The sequence below is a fragment of the Camelus ferus genome, chromosome 16, assembly GCF_009834535.1.
Source record: "Camelus ferus isolate YT-003-E chromosome 16, BCGSAC_Cfer_1.0, whole genome shotgun sequence".
Taxonomy (NCBI): domain Eukaryota; kingdom Metazoa; phylum Chordata; class Mammalia; order Artiodactyla; family Camelidae; genus Camelus; species Camelus ferus.
Window position 1 is genome coordinate 15,725,039 of NC_045711.1, and position 18,800 is coordinate 15,743,838.

General features: G+C 54.1%; 1 protein-coding gene across 4 annotated transcripts in view; it reads left to right on the forward strand.

Annotated features, from left to right (window-relative positions):
• Window positions 1–18,800, forward strand: part of ARHGAP44 (Rho GTPase activating protein 44) — a 102,488-nt gene that overhangs the window by 77,979 nt on the left and 5,709 nt on the right. For 3 of the 4 annotated variants that reach the window (XM_032498834.1, XM_032498831.1, XM_032498833.1), the window contains 9 exons: window positions 1,693–1,804; window positions 2,188–2,269; window positions 3,978–4,058; window positions 6,822–6,935; window positions 7,548–7,639; window positions 9,061–9,241; window positions 15,569–15,586; window positions 16,199–16,420; window positions 17,615–17,772. In XM_032498834.1, coding sequence (XP_032354725.1) covers window positions 1,693–1,804; window positions 2,188–2,269; window positions 3,978–4,058; window positions 6,822–6,935; window positions 7,548–7,639; window positions 9,061–9,241; window positions 15,569–15,586; window positions 16,199–16,420; window positions 17,615–17,772 — 1,060 coding nt within the window. The remainder of the gene's footprint in view (window positions 1–1,692; window positions 1,805–2,187; window positions 2,270–3,977; window positions 4,059–6,821; window positions 6,936–7,547; window positions 7,640–9,060; window positions 9,242–15,568; window positions 15,587–16,198; window positions 16,421–17,614; window positions 17,773–18,800) is intronic. The other variant, XM_032498832.1, reaches the window with a different exon arrangement.

An 18,800-nucleotide genomic window follows, 5' to 3' on the forward strand; every position in this document is an offset into this window, starting at 1 on the left:
CCGTCTGTGCCACCTCTGCCTCCACGGCCCCCCCCAACCCTGCCTCCGATATTTTGAAGCCAATCCCAGAGATTCTGTCACTTCACCTGGACTGCTTCCGTGTGTGTCTCTGAAAGATAATGTTTCTAAATGTAACTACAGTGTTATTATACAAAAAAGTGAAAACAGCGTCTTGCGTCTGCAGATGTCTGATCGGCAGGAGCAGATCTTGGAGAACAGATTCTCCGGCTTCTCCCGTCTTGTGTCTTCACTCTTTCCAGGCCCTTTCTGGGCGTCCACCTCTCCCCAGACCTCACTCTTACCTGCGTTTTCCCTGCTTTGCGTCCTGTCTTCTTTAATAATATATAAACTCAGGTTGCTCCAAGTCTAGAAAAGTATCTTTCAACCCAACCAAGGCCTCACCCTGCCCCTCGCTCTGTGTTTGTGTTTTGTGCTCCCCGCTGTCTTAGCATGACTCTCATTAGCGGCTTCTGCCTCCTCACCGCCGTTCCTCCTCCTGTTGCTTCGGTCCCTCCTGCCCGACCCCTCACCGGGCTGAAGCTGCCCTCTGTGGTCCCTGGGGACCCCCACCGCCAACTCCCACGGCTGAGTCCAGCCTCCTCGGCTGTCGCTGCCAGTGGAGTTACTAACAAAGTCTTCCTTGCCTCCTGACACACACAGACACACGCACAAACACGCACACACACACATAGCCATGAGCGCACGCACGCACGCGCGTGCACACACACACACACACACACACGCCTTGTAGACGTGCCTGCGTGCATCCACTCCTAGACCTCCACATCTGTCCAAGTCTTGTCAGATTCTTCTCTGAAATCCTTTTTTATTGAAGTATAATTGCTCTGCAATATTATATATTACAGGTGTGCAGTATTGCGATTCACAATTTTTAAAGGTTATAGTCCATTTGTAGTTTTTTATAAAATACTGGCTCTTTCCCCGTGATGTGCAGTTCCTCCTTGTAGCTTATTTTATACCTAGCTTCTTACTCCCCAGCCCCCATCTCCTCTCCCCGCCGGGAGCCGCTGGTTTGCTCTGTGAGTCCGCTTCTTTTCGTTACCTTCACTAGTTTGTTGTATTTGTTAGATTTCACATACAAGTGATACCATGTGGTATTTGTTTTCCTCTGTCTGACTTACTTCACTTATTATAATGCTCTCCAAGTCCACCTGTGTTGCTACAAATGGTGAAAATTCATTCTTTTTTGTGGCTGAGTAGTATTCCATTGTATACAGATACCACATCTTTATCCATCTGTCAATGGACACTTAGGTTGCTTCCATATCTTGGCTGTTGTAAATAACGCTGCTGTGAACACTGGGGTGCATGTATCTTTCCGAATTAGTGTTTTTGTTTTTCCACAATGTATCTTAAATACAAGAGGACAGGAAGTCGAAGTGTCCAGGGTTCATTATCTGACAAATACATACTGAGCCGGAAGGACGAGCCACCCCTTCAGGGCGCAGGGGGCGCAGTGGCAGGGCTAGGCCCGGCCCTGCCGTCCGGTTGCTCGCGTCTGAAGGAGGAGACGTGCAGAAACCAGCAGCTGCGGCACCGACACAGGGCGATGGGGAGGGCGCAGCTGGAGGCCTCGGAGGACAGGGCTGGGACAGACGGTTGGTTGGTCAGGCTTGCTTCTGCGCCTCTGAGCTGCAGGCCGTCGTCCAGGGACCCTCTGCTCTGTCGCAGGGCCTCTTCCGAGTGGCCCCGTCGGCCTCCAAGCTGAAGAAGCTGAAAGCCGCCCTGGACTGCTGCGTGGTGGATGTGCAGGAGTACTCGGCCGACCCCCATGCCATCGCAGGTGCGCCCATGGCCCTTGTGCTGGTGGGGGGCTCCCGGGGAAGGGGCGAGCGTGGAGGGTGTGCGGCCATATGTCAGGGACACTTAAGAGGGGGCCCCTCTCCAAGCTCCAGATGTGTCCACTCGGGGCCCCTTTTTCGACCTGGTCACTCTGGCCCTGGAAGGACAAAGGGTTGATGTTGGGAGATACATTGTGGGGGGAGGGCAGGGCGATTGCCAGCCCTGGTCCCACCACCACGCCAGAGCTCCCGATCCACGCATGGGAGCCGCCAATTGGCCTTGTCACGTGGTTTGGAGAACCGTCCCCACAGGGGACGCTGGCTGCGAGAGCCTGTCTCTGCCACATCAGAGTGGCTCACGGCTCGCATGGTGTTTCCCGCCCAGGGGCTTTGAAATCTTACCTCCGGGAGTTGCCAGAGCCTCTGATGACCTTTGAACTCTATGACGAGTGGATTCAGGCTTCCAAGTGAGTCACACCGCCTTTTGGGGAGCACCTCGTGGGGTGGGGTCTGCTCGGAAGTATTCACTGAGATTATGCAGCATGCAGCCTGTGACGCAGCAAGTCCCTTGCTTGGTACTTGTCGTGGGACCCGCTTGTCCGTGTGCCCAGAGAGACGTCCTTGTGCATGGATGTCGGCTGCGCTGTTACTTTGAATGGCAGAGGGAAGAGTGGTTAAATAAAATGCGGTGTATCCACATCGTGACATGTTCAAAAAATTGGCACCGCTCTTCATGCTAACATGCAAAGGTAGATTTATTTTTGAGTGAAATAAAACAAGCGAACGGGGACACCCAGGAGAGTCTCTTGTTTTAAAAGGAAAACACCCAGCACGCTCTAAACAATACAATTATAAGAGGCCTCTATACCTGTGTGAACGCATGAAAGAAGGTTCTGGAAGGGCCCCCGCAGGCAGATGGCAGCAGTTCCTTCTGGAGGAAAGAGCAGGACAAGGGAGTGGTCACAGAGGTCTTGACCCTCGTCTGTAATAGTTAGAAATATAACTGGTGCTTTGTACAGACCCTCCTGTAAACAGCTTGTGCCGACGCCACGAGGGAAGCCCTTTTATTAACGCCCTTTTACAGGTAAGGGAAGAGGTACCTGGAGACTCAGTAGCTGACCCAAGGCCACAGGCAGGTTGGAGCTGGTTCTCCCAAGACAAACCCTTTTTGTCAAGCTTTGGCCAGATGACGATTGAATAAGATTTGTCACCTTCTGTTTCTACATGAGACCTTGGGTGCTCAGTTCAGGGTCCCGGTAAACACGTGTGTTGCAGGATGCTCACCTCTTCCTCCAGGCAGAACCCAGGGAAAAGGGAGTTTTTCTCGCCTGGGCCAGGATTGGAGGAAGGACTTCGGGGCACCCGGCAGTGACCACTGCCCCGCCTTGGGCCCCAGATCAAGCGATCAGAGCTGGGCCTCTCCTGCTGGCATGTGCTTTTCAGTTTTTCTCCAGAAAAAGGTTCTTTTGAGCTTAAGGCCTTCCTACCATGTAAGCCTTGGTGTAGATTTTCATGAGAAGTGTATTAAAAAGTATTGTTCTATGAGTAATTTCTTTTAATTCTTAGACAGTTTATAAATAAAGAACTCCTTAGAGCAAAATTTTTTTTAGCTGTTCACATCCACTGCTTTTTTGTTTGTTTTTTGTAGATTAGAGAATCTTTTGGTCGTGGAAATTCTCCGTCTCTGAGTGATGTCTTGAAGGGTCAGATTTCCTTATTTCTCTATGAGTTCATATGTTTACTTAGAAGGTGTTTATTGAGCTTCTGTTATGTGCTAGATGCCAAGAAACTTAATGTGCATTAAATATGCCTGTGGAGCTGGGCGATCAGCTGCCGCCGTGGTGCGGACGCGGGGTTGAACTCCTGACTGGCGTCCCGTGTCTTGTTTCTGGACAGAATTGCCCTCCTGGCCTCACCTGCGGGGCTGGCACACATTCACCCGGGACCTGGAGCGGGTGCGGGGAGTTTTGTTAAAATAGCACAGGCAAGACAGAAAGAGAACGTAGCAGGACGATTAGTAATAACCAGACATTTGAACTGTCACCGCTTGCTGGTGTGGCCACTGATGACGGCTGACTCCCTTTTCGCGAATGTCACGAGGGCTGGTTGGTGTGAAAGCCGGGGAGACGCCACTGGTTCACACTCACCCGGTGGCTTTTCCTGTTAACTTCCCAGCATCCCGGAGCAGGACAAGAGGCTGCAGGCTCTGTGGAACGCGTGCGAGAAGTTGCCCACGGCCAATCATAGCAACATCCGGTGAGTGGACACTGGACGCTCGGGGGCAGGGGCATTTAAGCCTCAGACACACGGTCCAGGCCCGAGGGCGTGGGTGAGTGGCAGGCGTGGCATTTTGCGGTGCCCGAAGCGTTGTTACCACGCGCGGTCTCCTGTCCACCTCAAGCCACCCCGGGAGGTCGTGAATGACCGCTTCACAGATGAGGAAACAGACAGAAAGGGGCTGTGCGACTTCACAGGCCACCCGACCTGCGTGGCTGATGCAGTTCAGGTCTTGGGTTTTTGAGGAGCAAAGATGAACGCAAGGTCTTTTCAGATATCAGGGGTTTGTTGTAAAGATAGGAGCTCGTGGGCGCCTGGGAGAGGCTGAGCTAGCCCTGAGCGGGACTTGGCAGGTGTGTCCTGGGGCTGGTCTGCACGGAGAGGGCCCGGGACAGGCGTCTGGGGCTCCCCTCATCACCGGCGGTTTTCTGCGTGCCCGTCTCATCGCTTGCTGCTGCTCTGGGGATCTTCCGCCTTCCCAGGTTCCTCTCCTTCCCACTTCCTGCCTCCTCATCACTTTGTCCAGCCTGAGCTGCTCCTGGCCCTGCCTCTCCCCGCCCCCACCTCCTTGGAGCTTCTTTAGATGCAGATTTTCAGCATCAGCTCCTCTGGCTGTCTGCCTGATTCTTTGTTTTCCTGTTGAAAAATCCCAGGAGTGGAGGGAGGGTAGAGCTCAGTGGTAGAGTGCCAGCTTAGCATGCATGAGGTCCTGGGTTCAATTCCAGCACCTCCATTAAAAAAAAAAACAAAAATAAATAAACCTAATTACCTGACCCTCCACAGAAAAAGAAATCATAAAAAAAAAAAAAATCCCAAAGGCCTCAAAAACGTAAACATAGAATTACTGTAGATCCAGAAATCCCACTTATGGACGCACACCCACAAGATTTGAAAGTAGGGGCTGGGTTTTCTACACCTACACTCGTGGCAGCATTATTCACAGCAGCCAAGAGCTGGAAACAGCCCAGATGTCCAGCAATTTCAAGGGTGGAGAAAACACACATAAGTTGCAATATTCAGCCTTGAAATGGAAGGACATCTGAGCCTTGCCTCAGTGTGGGTGAACCTTGAAGACGTTACGCTAAGTGAAGGGAGCCAAACACAGAAGGAGAAACCCTGTGTGATTCCATGTGCATGAGCTCCTGGGAGGGGTCCAGCCCCCAGAGACGGGAAGCGGAGTGATGGCGGCCCGCGGCTGGGGGAGGGTAGTGGTGCTGGGGGTGGGGTCATCAGCCAGGACAGAGTTGGGTTTGGAGTGACGACAAAATTCAGGAGACAGACAGTGGTGATGGTTGCCTAAGTGTGAAAGTACTTAATGCTACTGAACTTCACACTTAAAAATGGTTAGAATGGCAAATTATATATATCTATATTTAAAAACCACAGCTTAAAAAAAAAATCCCAAGGGTGAAAGCCAGACCAGCACAGCTTGTCCCGTGTTGCTGACTGCAGCCCTCGGCCCCTGGCCAGCCCTGGATTGGGCGTCTCAGCTCAGGCCCCATGTCCCGGTCCAGGCGGGTGTGGCCTCTCGGACAGACAGTGTGACCTGGTCCAAGAGGCTGCGGGTGGAGGTGGCGCAGTGACAGCGTAGGGACCATGTGGTCCTGAAGGAGCCGCTGGACTGTGATCCGGCCAGAACGGAGCTAAACCCACCGCCTGTGTGACTGAGGGTCCGGGCCTCCGCCGAGCCTGGTGGGTTTTGGGGTGCTGTGGGGGAGCTCTTTTTGGGCTTTATTTGGGCATAGCTCACGCATTGTCTATTTTTTAAATAATAGCTTTATTAAGACACAACTCATACATCATTGTCCCTTTTGAAGTGCGCGGTTGAGTGGAGTTTGGAGTATTTGCACAGTTGTGCAGCTGTCACCACTGTCTACCTTTAGAACATTTTTGTCACCCCCCAGAAAGAAATCCTGCTCCCACTGGCAGTCACTCCCCGTTTCTGCCCCACCCCCGGCCCTGGCAGACACGCCTCTGCGTTCAGCCTCGGGTGACTTGCCTCCGCCAGGCATTTCATACGATGGAATCGGACAACACAGCGTCCCTGGGTCTGGCTTCCTTCACTTTGCATCGTGTTTAAGAGGGTCACCCATGTGGTAGCACATGTCAGTAGTTCATTCCTTTTGATGGCTGAGTCGTACTCCAGTGTTGGCTGGACCCCATTTTACTCATCTGTTCATCCCTGAATGGACGTTTGTGTGGTCTCCCTCCTCCGGCTGGGATGAATCGTGCTGCCGCGAACGCTGGTGTGCACCTTCGTGTGTGGACACACTTCTCCAGGTGTCTCTGTAGTGCTGGGCCAGGCGCTGAGTCTGGGTTTACCTTCTTCACTGGCTCTCAGAGCCCCACCGAGGTTAACCCCTGGGGACACCACCCCCCGTGCTGTGGATGTCCCCGCCGATGACTCCTGCACACCACCTCTCACCTCTGCACACGGGGAGGACGGCGGGCGACAGGTGTGAGAAGGAGGGCGTTGCATTCCTGAGTCAGAAGGGCGGGTGGAGAATGTTTCTGGCCAGGGTTAACTGGAGCAGATGTTGATCCCAGCTGAGTGAGAGCTGAGTCGGTGTGTCTTTGGAGCGTTCTTGTGTCTGACACACAGCACGTCTTGAGTGCATTGCAGGACATGTGAGTCGTCTTGTCAGTAAGATGTGCTCCAGGGGAGAAGTTTCTGCCCGGTGCTGGGGGAGCGTGGCTGGGATTGAGCCCTAGTTAAACCTGGCCCTTCTGCCTTCCTTTCAGATACTTGATCAAGTTTTTATCCAAGCTCTCAGAATATCAAGATGTGAACAAGATGACTCCCACTAACATGGCAATTGTGTTAGGACCCAACTTGCTTTGGCCACAAGCGGAAGGGTGAGCACAGGGAGGAGGGTGTGTGGGGGTCACGTGTGGGGCCGTCAGGGCCTGGGTGGGCCGGCCGGCCAGGGCCCCCGACAAGCGCCGGCCTCTTCGTTGGCCAGGCTGCATTTCGGCCCGGCCTGCTCCGTTGTGGGCTCAGGGGGAGGCCCGGAGGCCTGGAGCCTCGCAGCTCGTCGTCAGGGTCGTCTTGGAGCCCCAGGCCTGCGCGGAGGGCCTTCCCCGAGCTCACCTAAGTCAGCACGGGCGAGGCGAGCCCCTCCAGGCCTGCCTGCCACCTCTGAAGGGCACACATCCCAGCCTCTGGAGCCGGACGGACAGAAGGCTGTCCCCAAAGAGAACAGAGGTGGGAAAAGGAAGAGTCTGGCAGTTTTGAGAATCACACCGCGCAGTGCCGGGCACCTCGGCCTTGGCGATTTTGTCTGTTGCTCAGTGACTCGTCCCCCGTGAGGAGGGCTTCTGGGCACCTCCATTCTGTGGGTGGGGAGAGAGTTTCAGAGAGCTGCAGTGTCCTTCCTGAGATAGCGACCTCCCAGCCCCGGGCCCACAGGCTCCGGGAGCTGCCACGGCCGCTGACCCGGCCTGCCCTCCTCTGCCCTGTGTCCGCAGGAACATCACGGAGATGATGACCACGGTCTCACTGCAGATCGTGGGGATCGTCGAGCCCATCATCCAGCACGCGGACTGGTTCTTCCCCGGCGGTACGTGGAGGCGTCCCGGGCTGGGCGGGCTTCTGGGGACGGGCGCCAGCGTCACTGAGTCCTGACCCTTTGAGACCAGGTACTGCTGGCCACAGGTGTGTGTTTGGTGTTTTGGTTGGTTGTTTGGAATACACACGCACACACACGGACACACACACACACACGAAGAGTCCTGGCAACTTCTTACTTCCTAATTTCTGTCTGAGGAGAGTTCCGGCTTGAACCTGTGCACTGCCTGTACTGACCGTGAGCGTGGATTTTACTGGTCCTCACCGTGGCTTCTTTATGAATCATGAAATGCTGGAGTAGAAGGGAAAGAGGCAGAGGATGAACCTGGACTGGAGATGAGCACGGACTTTTATTTGGTGCTCAGGGTTCACTTGGCTGCCATCCTTCTGTTACTGTGTGTCCTTCGAGTTGCCCTCAGTGTGTAAAGGTGGGGCTCAGAGGCGAGGAGATTCTTTTTCATACCTGGTTCCAAATTAGTCAGTAAAGGCACGTCCCCAAGGTGGAGCTTCATAAATGTTCTTAGCCACGGAAGCCCCATGGGATAAGGGTAAGACTCGGTGGTGACAGCTTTGAAGAGATCGCCGTCGTTACGCTAAATTCAGCGTTTGCTCTTTAAAGCAGCGGTCCTGGGCCTTTATGTTTAGTGAATATTACGGGTGTGCTTTCAGCAGTGGTGCAGGAAATTGTTAACTCCTGTGAGGGTAAAATATTAATCATTCTGTGCTCTGTCCATCAGAGGTAATTAACTCATGCTGATCTAACATCAAAGAATTTTGGTTGTCTTTTTGCCTCCTGTGTTTTGACGGTGACAGCTGTGAAATAAGAGTTCAATTCGTGACACAAAGTCAGGTGAGGGTAGGAAGTCAGGATAAAGAAGTAATGGAGGTAGGAGGTGAAGGCATAATTCTCTTAGGTTTTCCAGGGACAGTATCATCATCTACAGATGATAATGTTGCCTGTTATTTTATTTTCTTAACTAATTTTATTTTCTTAACTAATTCCATTGGCTAGCACTTCCTCGGGAGCGTCAAATAAGTGTTGAAAGTGAACGTTGCTCTCATCCCTGATCTGATTTAGACTGCCCTGGTGTTTCACTCTTAAACATGAGGCGTCAGAGAGATGATGTTGCGTTTTTCGGAAAGTACCCATCTGTTCCTGTTTGACTGAATTTGTTAATCACAAGTGAGAAATGCTTTATCAAATGCCCATGATATTATAGGTTAGGTGAGCACATGGGTCTGCCTGTTAATAGGATGAATTATATTAAGATGAATTAGTATTAATAGATGATCTCACACTGAACCGTGAAACAAGATTTCCTGAGGTGACCCCCTACAGGAGTGGCCATCTCTGCTCATCTCTCCCCTGCCCAGACCAACAGACCATGCACACCCATTCTTTCCTCCCCGCAGAGATAGAGTTCAACATCACGGGGAATTACGGGAGTCCAGTGCACGTGAACCACAACGCCAACTACAGCTCAATGCCCTCCCCAGACATGGACCCCGCCGACCGGCGCCAGCCCGAGCAGGCCCGCCGGCCCCTCAGCGTTGCCACGGATAACATGATGCTGGAGTTTTACAAAAAGGATGGGTATGAACTAGTGTCCCTTTCTCAGCATTGGGGGTTGGGGAGGGAGGAGTTCAGATGGATTGACAGGAAGGCTGCACTTACCAGCAGCGGTTTAAGTGACTTGTGGCAGTAAGCTTGTCACCTTGTTCTTGATGCTGCCCTCTGTGCTATTCTGCATGAGTCTCTAGGCTTGCTTCCCACCCTCTGGGCCAGAGGTAAGTGCAGCCTTCTGAGCTGACAGTTGTGATCAGCGTCAGATTACTTCTCATCAAAAGAAAAAAAAAAATCGGTCAACAGGGAAATTAAAAAAAAAAACATATTTAAACACTTTATTTTGACTCCAAATTTACAAATGTATGTCAGTCAATTCTCAAATCCTCAGTGGTTTTACTTCGAAGGTGGGTCTGCTCATTTGCACCCCCAACAACACTCTTCCATCAGTAACACCTATTCTGCATAGTTTTCCATCCCCAGTTCTCTTTAAAACAGAGAGAAACCGAAACCTTAGAACAATCTGAGTGTAAAATCCTTGTAAGTTTTTAAGATTTTGCTTTCTCATCTTTTATGAGCAACACCCCCACCTTGTTTGATGCAGTTGTGACGAGACTCATAAATGTATCCAACTTAACTTGCACAGGAATGACCCTCTGGCACTCACATTAGATCAGTTTACATAATAGGTACTTGCGTAATGTGATTCCCGTAACAAGTATAATGGGCATAAACAGGCTTCGTAAGGAGCACAGCTGATTCATGGTAAGTGTCCGCTCAGCCATCGCACCCAAAAACGTGGGCTTGCACATGTGTTCCGCAAGCTGAGGCATCGGCTGGTGTGTCCCACGGAGGCATGGTTACATTCCTTGGTCAGGCAAGTCAGTTGAGTACACGTTGGTTAGGAGTGAAAAATTACTCTCTAAAATAAGATGTAACAACTCCTTTGAAATAGGAGCACAGGCACCAATGGGAACGTGAGAAATTCAGACCAAGGAAGGGCAGCAGCTACAGCCTTCTGCTTCCTGTCAGACCGCGAGGCCACCAGAAAGATCTGTTTGTTTGAAAGGCATGCGGTCTAAAGGGCTTCAGAGGGAAGGTGGAAAACCAAGAACGTAGATGTGCGAGCCCCTCTTTCCACCCTCTTCTCCTCCGGGTGGGAGGCGGCACTGGAGCCCTGTATGTCCTGGGGTGATGGGGAGGGCTCAGAAGGGCCAGCGTCCCTGCTCGTCGCCTTACCCGCCAGAGACCCTTCCCCTGAGAGGCAGGCGGGGGTGTTTATCTGCTCTGTGCTGTTCCTTGTTCTCTATCTGGTGGGGGAAGAAAAACTGGAAATTCTTACAATTTGAAGGGAGTAGGGTGAGATTTCTTAAACCTCGAGAAAAGAGTGTGCTTAGAATCTGATCTTTGCATCGTGAGAGAGACAGAGAGCACGTGCTACAAATGCATTGGAATTTGTTTTTAAAACTCAGTTTAAGGGACTTGGTTCCTTTGTGAAGTGTCTCTGGCCAAGAGGATGCCCTGGAGGGTGTGTTCTGGTCCTTTGGTCCCAAGTGTTCCTGTGTTAGAAGTGGTGTCCCCTGCCCTCCCTGCCAGACCTCGTCTGGTTCCCAGTCCCCTCTGGAAAGCAATCCTAGTGACCTCTGTGAGAAAGTCATCACTGTGGAACCTCCAGGCATTCAAAGTCTGCTGGCCCCAAAGGATGCAGGCAGATACCGAAGCATGAAGGATGGTATTTCAAGCCGTTGCCTCCTCTCTGACACCATTCTCTCGCTCAAGAGCTCTGTAAATGTCACGGCCATTCTCCGTCCTGTTCTGACTTTAAAGCTGAAACTGCCACCAGATACTTCAAGGGCTTGCGAGATATATGTCGTCCATTACTGGTGCACACGAAATGAAGGTGCTTTAAAATGTGAACTAAACGTTACACTAAGTGGAGGGCTTACCGGCTTGGGGTGACCCTCTCTGAGTTGTCTGGGGTGTTGGTGTCTATGTTTTGAAGTGCAGTGAGCTTGAAGGTGATCAAGTCTTAACTGGTTCTAAGGGAAACAGAAACCAGAAGTGCTGGGTGTCTGTGGGGAGAGGAAAGGGGTCTGCCCCAGCTGAGTGTCTGTTATGTCAGCAATAGGAGGGGAAATTTCTGACCTTTTAAAATCAAGATGAGATGCATCTCAAAGCTTTCAAACTGCCCCCCTTAAAACACTGACAGAGCTCACTTTATTGAAATGTCTTGTTACTTTTTAAAACAGAAAAATTGGATAACATTTGAAAGAAATGGTAAGTTCCCCATCAGTGCCCGTGTCATTTTGCTGGGCCGAGGGCTGCGGTGTCCTGGACATTATACAGAGTGGTTCGCTCCCCTCCCAGCCCCTACCTTCCCAGTTCACGGTGACCCAGGAAACCGAATTTCTTTAGCAAGTCCTGGTCGGATTTCAGAACTCACAGGATACATTTTCTTGTGCAGGCAGGATAATGGTCCTCTGAAGACAGCGGGAACTAAGCCCTAGAACCTTGTAAATGTTACCTGGCTTCGGCAAAGGGTCTTCGCAGGTGTGACTGAAAGAGGGATCTTGAAATAGATTATTCTGGTCGATCAGGGTGGGCCCTCCATGCAGCTGCGTGTATCGTAAAATGCAGAGGCAGCTTCAACATAGGCACACAGAGAGGGAGAAATGTGAAGACAGAGCAGAGGGACATTTGAAGATGTGGCCGAGAGCCAAGGAAAGTCAGCAGCCTCCAGAAGCTGGAAGACGCAGGGACAGATTCTCCCCGGGGCCTCTGGAGGGAGCACAGCTCGGTGGCCTTGATTTCGGTCCAGTGATACTGATTTTGGACTTCTGGCCTCCAGAACCGGAAGAGAATGAATTTCTGTGTGTACCTACTTGGTGGCCCTCATTGCCGCAGCTGTGGGAAACCTGCACCTCGGGGCACGCCAGGAGCTCTGCGGCGAACGTGGCAGCAGGTGCCTTGATTCTCCTCCCACTGACGGACGCTGAAATCTCACGGTCTTTCCTTTGACTCCAAGTTCGCCTTGGTGACTTACTGAGCTCACAGAATGTGGCAGAAGTGATGTTCTGGGTCTCCTGAAGCTGGGTCGCAAAATGCCTTATAGATGATGCCTGGGTCTCTGGGAACACTCGCTCTTGGAACCCAGCTGCCATGATGTGTGGGGGTCCGAGCAGCCCCCAGGGGAGAAATTGAAACCCCAGCCTTGCTCCCCAGCCAAGCACCAACTTAGCAGCTTAGTGAGTGAGTCATCCTGAGCCGTCCAGGCCAAGTCAGACACCTCAGCCAGGGCTGTGTACACAGTCAGATGGTCCCTGGCCAACTGCCCCAAAACTGTGGATTTCTGGCCTGGATAAATAAGCTACTACATTTTGAGGATGGTTTTTGCAACAAAAGATAATCAGAACAAGCTTAAAAGGGGGGGGGGGGAATACTGATGTCCTGTCTGCCCCCCAATCTTCTTCCTGCAATCTGATTTCATCGGTCTGGGCTGGGATCAGGCGTTGGTCTGGTTCCGAAGTGTTCCAGAATATTTTGATGTGCATTTTGGGCCGAGAATGGAGTCAGAGGAACATTTTGCCACTCTGAGTAAAGAATTTGGCAATGATGCCATTAAAAAAAATTTATCACAACTTTCCTACTTCAGCCATAATGCTGGTGCGACATAGGGGCCACCCCAGCTTTGCTGATGCTCTGAGTGACAGAGAGCAGAGAAGGCCACGCTGCTGCTCTCTGCCCCTTGCAGAGCTCCCACCTGGAAGTTTTAGGATACGGCCTGTGATGTAACCGTCACGCCTGGCTCGTGTTGGTTGTGTGTGTGCTATAGAAAGGTGACGCTTGTCTCCTGGATCATTTGTCCCAGATGATAAAGGAATCGTGTAAATCCCTGTTTTTCTGACGGTGGCATCATAAGGGTTGTCTCTGGTCACATCAGATATCTTTTACGTGAGACCTGCTGCCTGCAGGAGTTGGCCAGGGTCTGCACTGTGTGGCCTGTGTGTCAGGACGAAGCCAGGGACCGTGAGCAGGTGTCGGTCATGTTCCCAGCAGAGTCTGAACGCAGTCAGCAGAGGGTTGTTGAGGGACCACAGAGAAGCCCAGAGGCAAGAAGAAACTGGCCTCAGTCACGAAGCCTCCTTCATAGCTTCAGTGTCCCTGTGGCTTGTCTGCCGCCTCCTGCCTGTGGTCCCCACTCGTCCTGCCGGCTGGCGCAGGGCTGTCCCACTGCCCCTGCATAGTTCTGTTCTCTGGACCCCTAAACCCACTGGTGGCAAGACCCCAGCAGCCTCTGTGAAGCAGCCCGTGGACCCTGGGATCCCAGCGGGGAGGTGGTGTGTCCACAGAAATCCCAGTGACCTTGGCCTTTTATACGCAGAAGTCCAACGTGCAGCCCCTCTTTAAGTCTTGAAACCTGACGTGCCTGTGGTCATTTCACTTGCTCCAGTGTTCAGATCCCCAGGGGGTCTCCACCAGAGCCAGGTGACAGCAGCCCCTAAACCCACGAGGGTGTCTACACTGGGGCTAGCAGTCTTCCTTGGAGCTCAGTTTAGCGCATGACTCTGACTCGGCCCCGCTGGAAGCCGCTCTGCAGGAGTGTCTGGTTCCACCCCTCCACCCCCACCCGGACCTTAGCCCTGGACGTTCTATAATTTGGAACAAGCACGTTTAATTGAGAAGTTTGAGAGCAGTCTGAACGGTGCTCTGGGGAACGCGGTTCCACCGATTGTTGGTTATGTCGGGGTTGGAGGGGAGGAGATGGAAATCTGGGGTCTTGTGAATTCCTGAACCCCATGACTCAGCACGTTGAAACCACTTTGAGTGTCTCACTTCTTAGGATCTTTTCCACACTGTTACGCACCGTGCATCTCCACGAGGGGGCGGTGGCATCCTTTCCTTAATGTATTAGGTCCCAAAGCCTGTTGTCACGAGACAGTCAGAACTCGGCTTCCAGGGGACTTGTGTTTGGGATTGTGGGTGCTCCGCGGGGCTGCAGTGGGAGGACAGCCCACATAAGGCGGCCACCCTGAAAGGGACTACGTCACGAGTGGATGGTGCAGGAGTTTTGCTTTGGTTACAGCCTGACCTGGGATAAGACAAGCTTACCTCCAGAGTCATTCTGGGTACCGACGGGAGCTTGGACTCCTGTTTTGGGTTTGGATTGGTCAACTGGATCTTTGAGGGGTGTATTCTTGGCCCAGGCCCTGCCTCCACTTCCACATTTCCAGGATTCACACATTTGTGGATGCTGAGATCAAGTCTCTGAAATGTTGCCGGATTCCAGGCTTTATTTGTACTGGGGAGCTTAAGAAACTTTATTGTTAGGTCTTTAAGAGAGGAGTGATTCCCAGAGGAGCTGGAAATACCTGACCCCGGCCTCCCTTGGGGAGCACACTCAAGGCTGAGCCACGATTGCTAAGCTCCTTATTCACCGTTTACCTTGACACCCACGGGCCCCTGCCACGGCCGCCTGGCCTCCGAGTTCATCTTAAATGGTCCCGGGACCCCCACAGCTTCTGTGGGTCTTTGGGGGTGCTGCCAGGTTCTCTTGTTTCTTTTCTCTTGGGGGGAGGACTTTGCGAAACGTAACTGAGCTCTAGAATGAAAATTACAACGTTCCAGATCAGTATAGACGTGAGTACCTCACAGCCAGACACTGGCTGCCGTCTCTGGCTCAGACTGTCCCTGGCCAGGATTCAAAAACAGCGCGACAGCGGGGGGGGGGGGGGGGGTTGCTCAGTGGCAGAGTGCGTGCTCGGCGTGCATGAGCCCCTGGGTACCCAGTGCCTCCGTTAAAAGGCTCTGGGAGAAAAAAAACAACAGTATGACAGACAGATGTCTACTCAAGAGGGGCAAAAGGAAAACAAAAAGAACCGCTAACCCCTGACAACTTAGCACTGAGAATGGACCTCAGCGAACCTCTGTTCTCAGTGACTGCTGTGCCCTCTCTCTACGTACCTGCTCTTGGAACTGGAATTTTGGCTTTTTAATTTCCCAGGGGCAAGGCTTTTTGCCTTCTAATTTTTAAGATCTGGATCTTATCCTTTCCCTGTGTGGCCTGCCGGGTTACCAACTTGGAAACAGGACCGCCCCTGCCTTTCCTGCAGCGTGGGGGCTTTTGTACATCTCACCTTCCCACACCCTTTTCCCTCCCCTCTCCTTACTCACCTGTGAGCTTTGGCGGGTGATTTTTCACTCATACAAAGAGAAAAGTCACTTTAACTAGAGGGACCAACTAAATTGAAATAACTTCATGGCGCAGTAATTAGACACTGACGTTGACGGAGACAACCTGACTGTCCAGAGGAAGGCAGTTTCACTGACACTAATGTCTGTATGTTTCTGTCCCTGCAGCCTTAGGAAAATCCAAAGGTACAGTATCCTCGGGTGGCCACGAGGCCACGTTCAGTCTCTGAAAACTAAGCAAGCCGGGCCTTAGGGAGCTGTGCGAGGGGCTGGCTGTGTGTGGCTGCTTGGTCGACTTACTGGGAGCTGACTGTGGTCCCCGTCCCCGGAGCCGGGGCCTGACGGGCTCCTCCCCTGCTGTGTAGACCCTGCAGGGTCGTGGTGCAGCCAGCGTCCTGGGGCTGGCACGGGAACCGCGAGTCCGGTCCCGGGCCCCCCCGCAAGTGACGAGAAGAAGAGTGGATGTATAGATGGCTCCTGCTGGTCGGTGCCCCGTTCTAGTCTGATGCTGCCCCTCGCTGTGCTGCCCCCTCCATCTCCCACTGGGGAGGAGTGGGCGCCCCAGGGAGGCCGCACTCTGCTCGGAGGGAAGCTTGGCGGGCGGGCTGCTGTCCTAAGGTCAGCCGTGCCTGGCCTGCGCGGACCTGCCAGGGATGCTCCAGCACCTCGGGGCCGCTGCCTGCTTCCCCGGCCCGGCGGGGACGTTGCTCAGGCTTCGCTGCTGGGCCGCTTCGCGGGGGAGGGAGCCCGCCGCCCGGCACGCGGGGGTCACCCGGGTGTCTTTGTGTCCCTCGCCAGCATGGGCGTGAGGGTCATGGACACGTCGTGGGTGGCCCGAAGAGGCTCCTCGGCCGGCCGGAAGGCGTCCTGCGCCCCGCCGCCCACGCAGCCCCCCGCCCCGCCCGCCGAGCTCGCCGCCCCGCTGCCGTCGCCGCTCCCGGAGCAGCCCCCCGACGGCCCCGCGCCGCCCGCGCTCTCCCCGTCCGGCTTGGGCCTCCAGCCCGGGGCTGAGCGGACCAGGTAAGCGGGGCGCTGCCCCGGGGGCGGGCTGGCCTGCGGTCCCGCGAGGCGGGGACGGGGTGGTGAAGGGGGTGGCTGGGGGAGGGGGAGGGGTGGGAGGGGGTGGCTGGGTTTGCCACGCCCCACTCAGAGCCTGGATCTCTGTTTCGCTCTCTGGGTCCTGCTGGCGCCCAGTACGTCACCCCACAGCTCCCCAGATTCTCAGATGAAGCCCGGGTTTTCCAAGAATAGCATCCCGGGCACCTGTGCAAAGCGCCCCCTTGCTGAAGTCACGAGGAGTCTAAGTTCCCAGGTGCCCTTTTCCCCTCCCTGCCGTCCTGTGACAGATTGCTTCTTTTGAAATTTAGAATTTCAGTATTTCTCCCTCTCCTCTCCCTTGAGATTTGTAGGGGCCCATTTTTACTACTAACGCGGGTGCAGCTCAGGGAAAGAGTAGAGGTGAGTGGTCGTGCCGGCCTGCTGACCTTTGCAGCCAGCGGCACGACTGCATTACACTCTTGTAGAGGAAGAAAAGAGAGGGGGAAGCGGCTCCTCCCATCACCAGCCCGGGGAACACTCGCAGTGGGGGCCCCTGTCCATCTAAAGACGGAAAGTGTGGTCTGAGCATCACAGGTCCGCCTTCCAGGGAGGAACCACGCCCGCGGTCATTCACAGCCAACGTCTGTGTCAGCCCTACCACTTGCTGGATCTATCGCTGAGTTTGAGGGTCTCAGAATTCCTCCCCTGGTTGGGGGAATGGTGGAGGCTCAGGGAAAGCAACCAGAGAGCCATGGCCGTAAGGCTCCGCCGTGTGAGCCCAGGTCATCTGTCTCTCGGCACTCTGACCCTCAGAAGTCCTCTGGGCTCTGGTGCTGAGGATATAGGAGGGTGTCCCCCTGTCAGGGTGTCCGAGGATCCCGTTTCGGTCACAGGGCACTGTGGGGATGCTTGGGGCCCCGCATCTCCTTTGCTTGTGGTCCCCTGGCGGAGAGAGGGTGGAGGTGAGGAGAGGGAGCTGGCGGCGGGCGCCACACGGAGATGGGAGTGGAACCCAGGCCCTCAGGGCCCCAGAGGGGATGGCCACCTCACAGGGGCCTCGGTGGAGGCTTTAAGGAGGGCTGAGACAACCACACACACCTGCCCAGAAGAGCACGTACTTCATGCTGGTGCAGAAGCTGCCTGAGGTCAGGGACTCCCTTTTGTCCTGTGTTTCAGCACTTCCAAAAGCAAGGAACCTTCTCCAGGATCTGGGCAGAAAGGAAGTCCAGGTTCCAGCCAGGGGACACCCTGTCCAGGGACGCAACCAGGGCCACAGCTGGGCACCAGCCCCAGCCAGCCGTCCGCTGACCAGAGCCCTCACACTCTTCGGAAAGGTAGGTCGCCGCTACCCACCACGTCCTGCGGCCTGGAAGCTCCTCTCCCTCCACCTGCACAGATGCTTAGAAACTGGTTTATTGAAACATTCCTGGTCTGGGCATGAGAGCTTTTGGAAAGTAACCAACCCCACAAGGGACAGTTTCATTATCATCTCTCAGTCTACTCACTGGGCCTCCGCAGGGGCTCCGCGGGGCCCTCTTTCCCATTCCCTGAGACCATTGTGCAGACATCCCCCGGGATGACAAGTGTCTTCATGGACCCTGCCAGGCCATCCACCGTCCTTTAAAACTCTGTGTGGCGCCTTCGGCGGGAGCCCCTGCCCCAGCAGGGCCCAGCACGGCTGCCTTCCCCTGGGACCGTCTGCAGAAGGGGACACAGAGGTGGGATCCAGTCTTGTTTCTGCAGGAGGCAGACCTGCCCCGCGATGATGTTTCTCTTGTGGGGGCCAGAGAATTTCTTCACTGGCCTGTGAGCCGCCCTCCCCAGATTTTTGCTACTGCCAGAACCCACTGCCGAAGGCCTCCTTATTCTCCCCGAAATGATTCCCAAAAGCGGAGGCACACTCCATGCTGGTTTCACAGATGGGGGCCGCACAGAACGTGTGCTCATCAGAACCACCTGGGTCGGTTTCCATCGTTTGTCATCTCTTCACACAGTCTTTGAGGTGCTTGAAACAGCACCTTGTTTGAATCTGTTCTCAATTCAGGCCTTTCCGGCTTCTGGATGTGGCTTTGGCTCCAGCATTTGGGAACAGGCAGGCTCACCTCGTCCACGCAGGTCCCCTCCCGTCCAGTCCGTCCCCATGCATTCCTTACGTGCCCTCCAGGTGTCTGCTGAGCCCCTGCCACGTGCGGGGTGGTAGGCGCTAACAGGCACTGGGCTTCTGTGGCCAGAGGACTTGGTCCTAGGTCGCTGTTAGGGGCTCCCAGAGCCACTGCGCACTTCAGCCGAGTCAGAGCTTTCTGCCCTGAGGACTGGCCGCCCTGTCCAGGGGGTCCACTGTCACAGCTGACCTCTCGTGGTC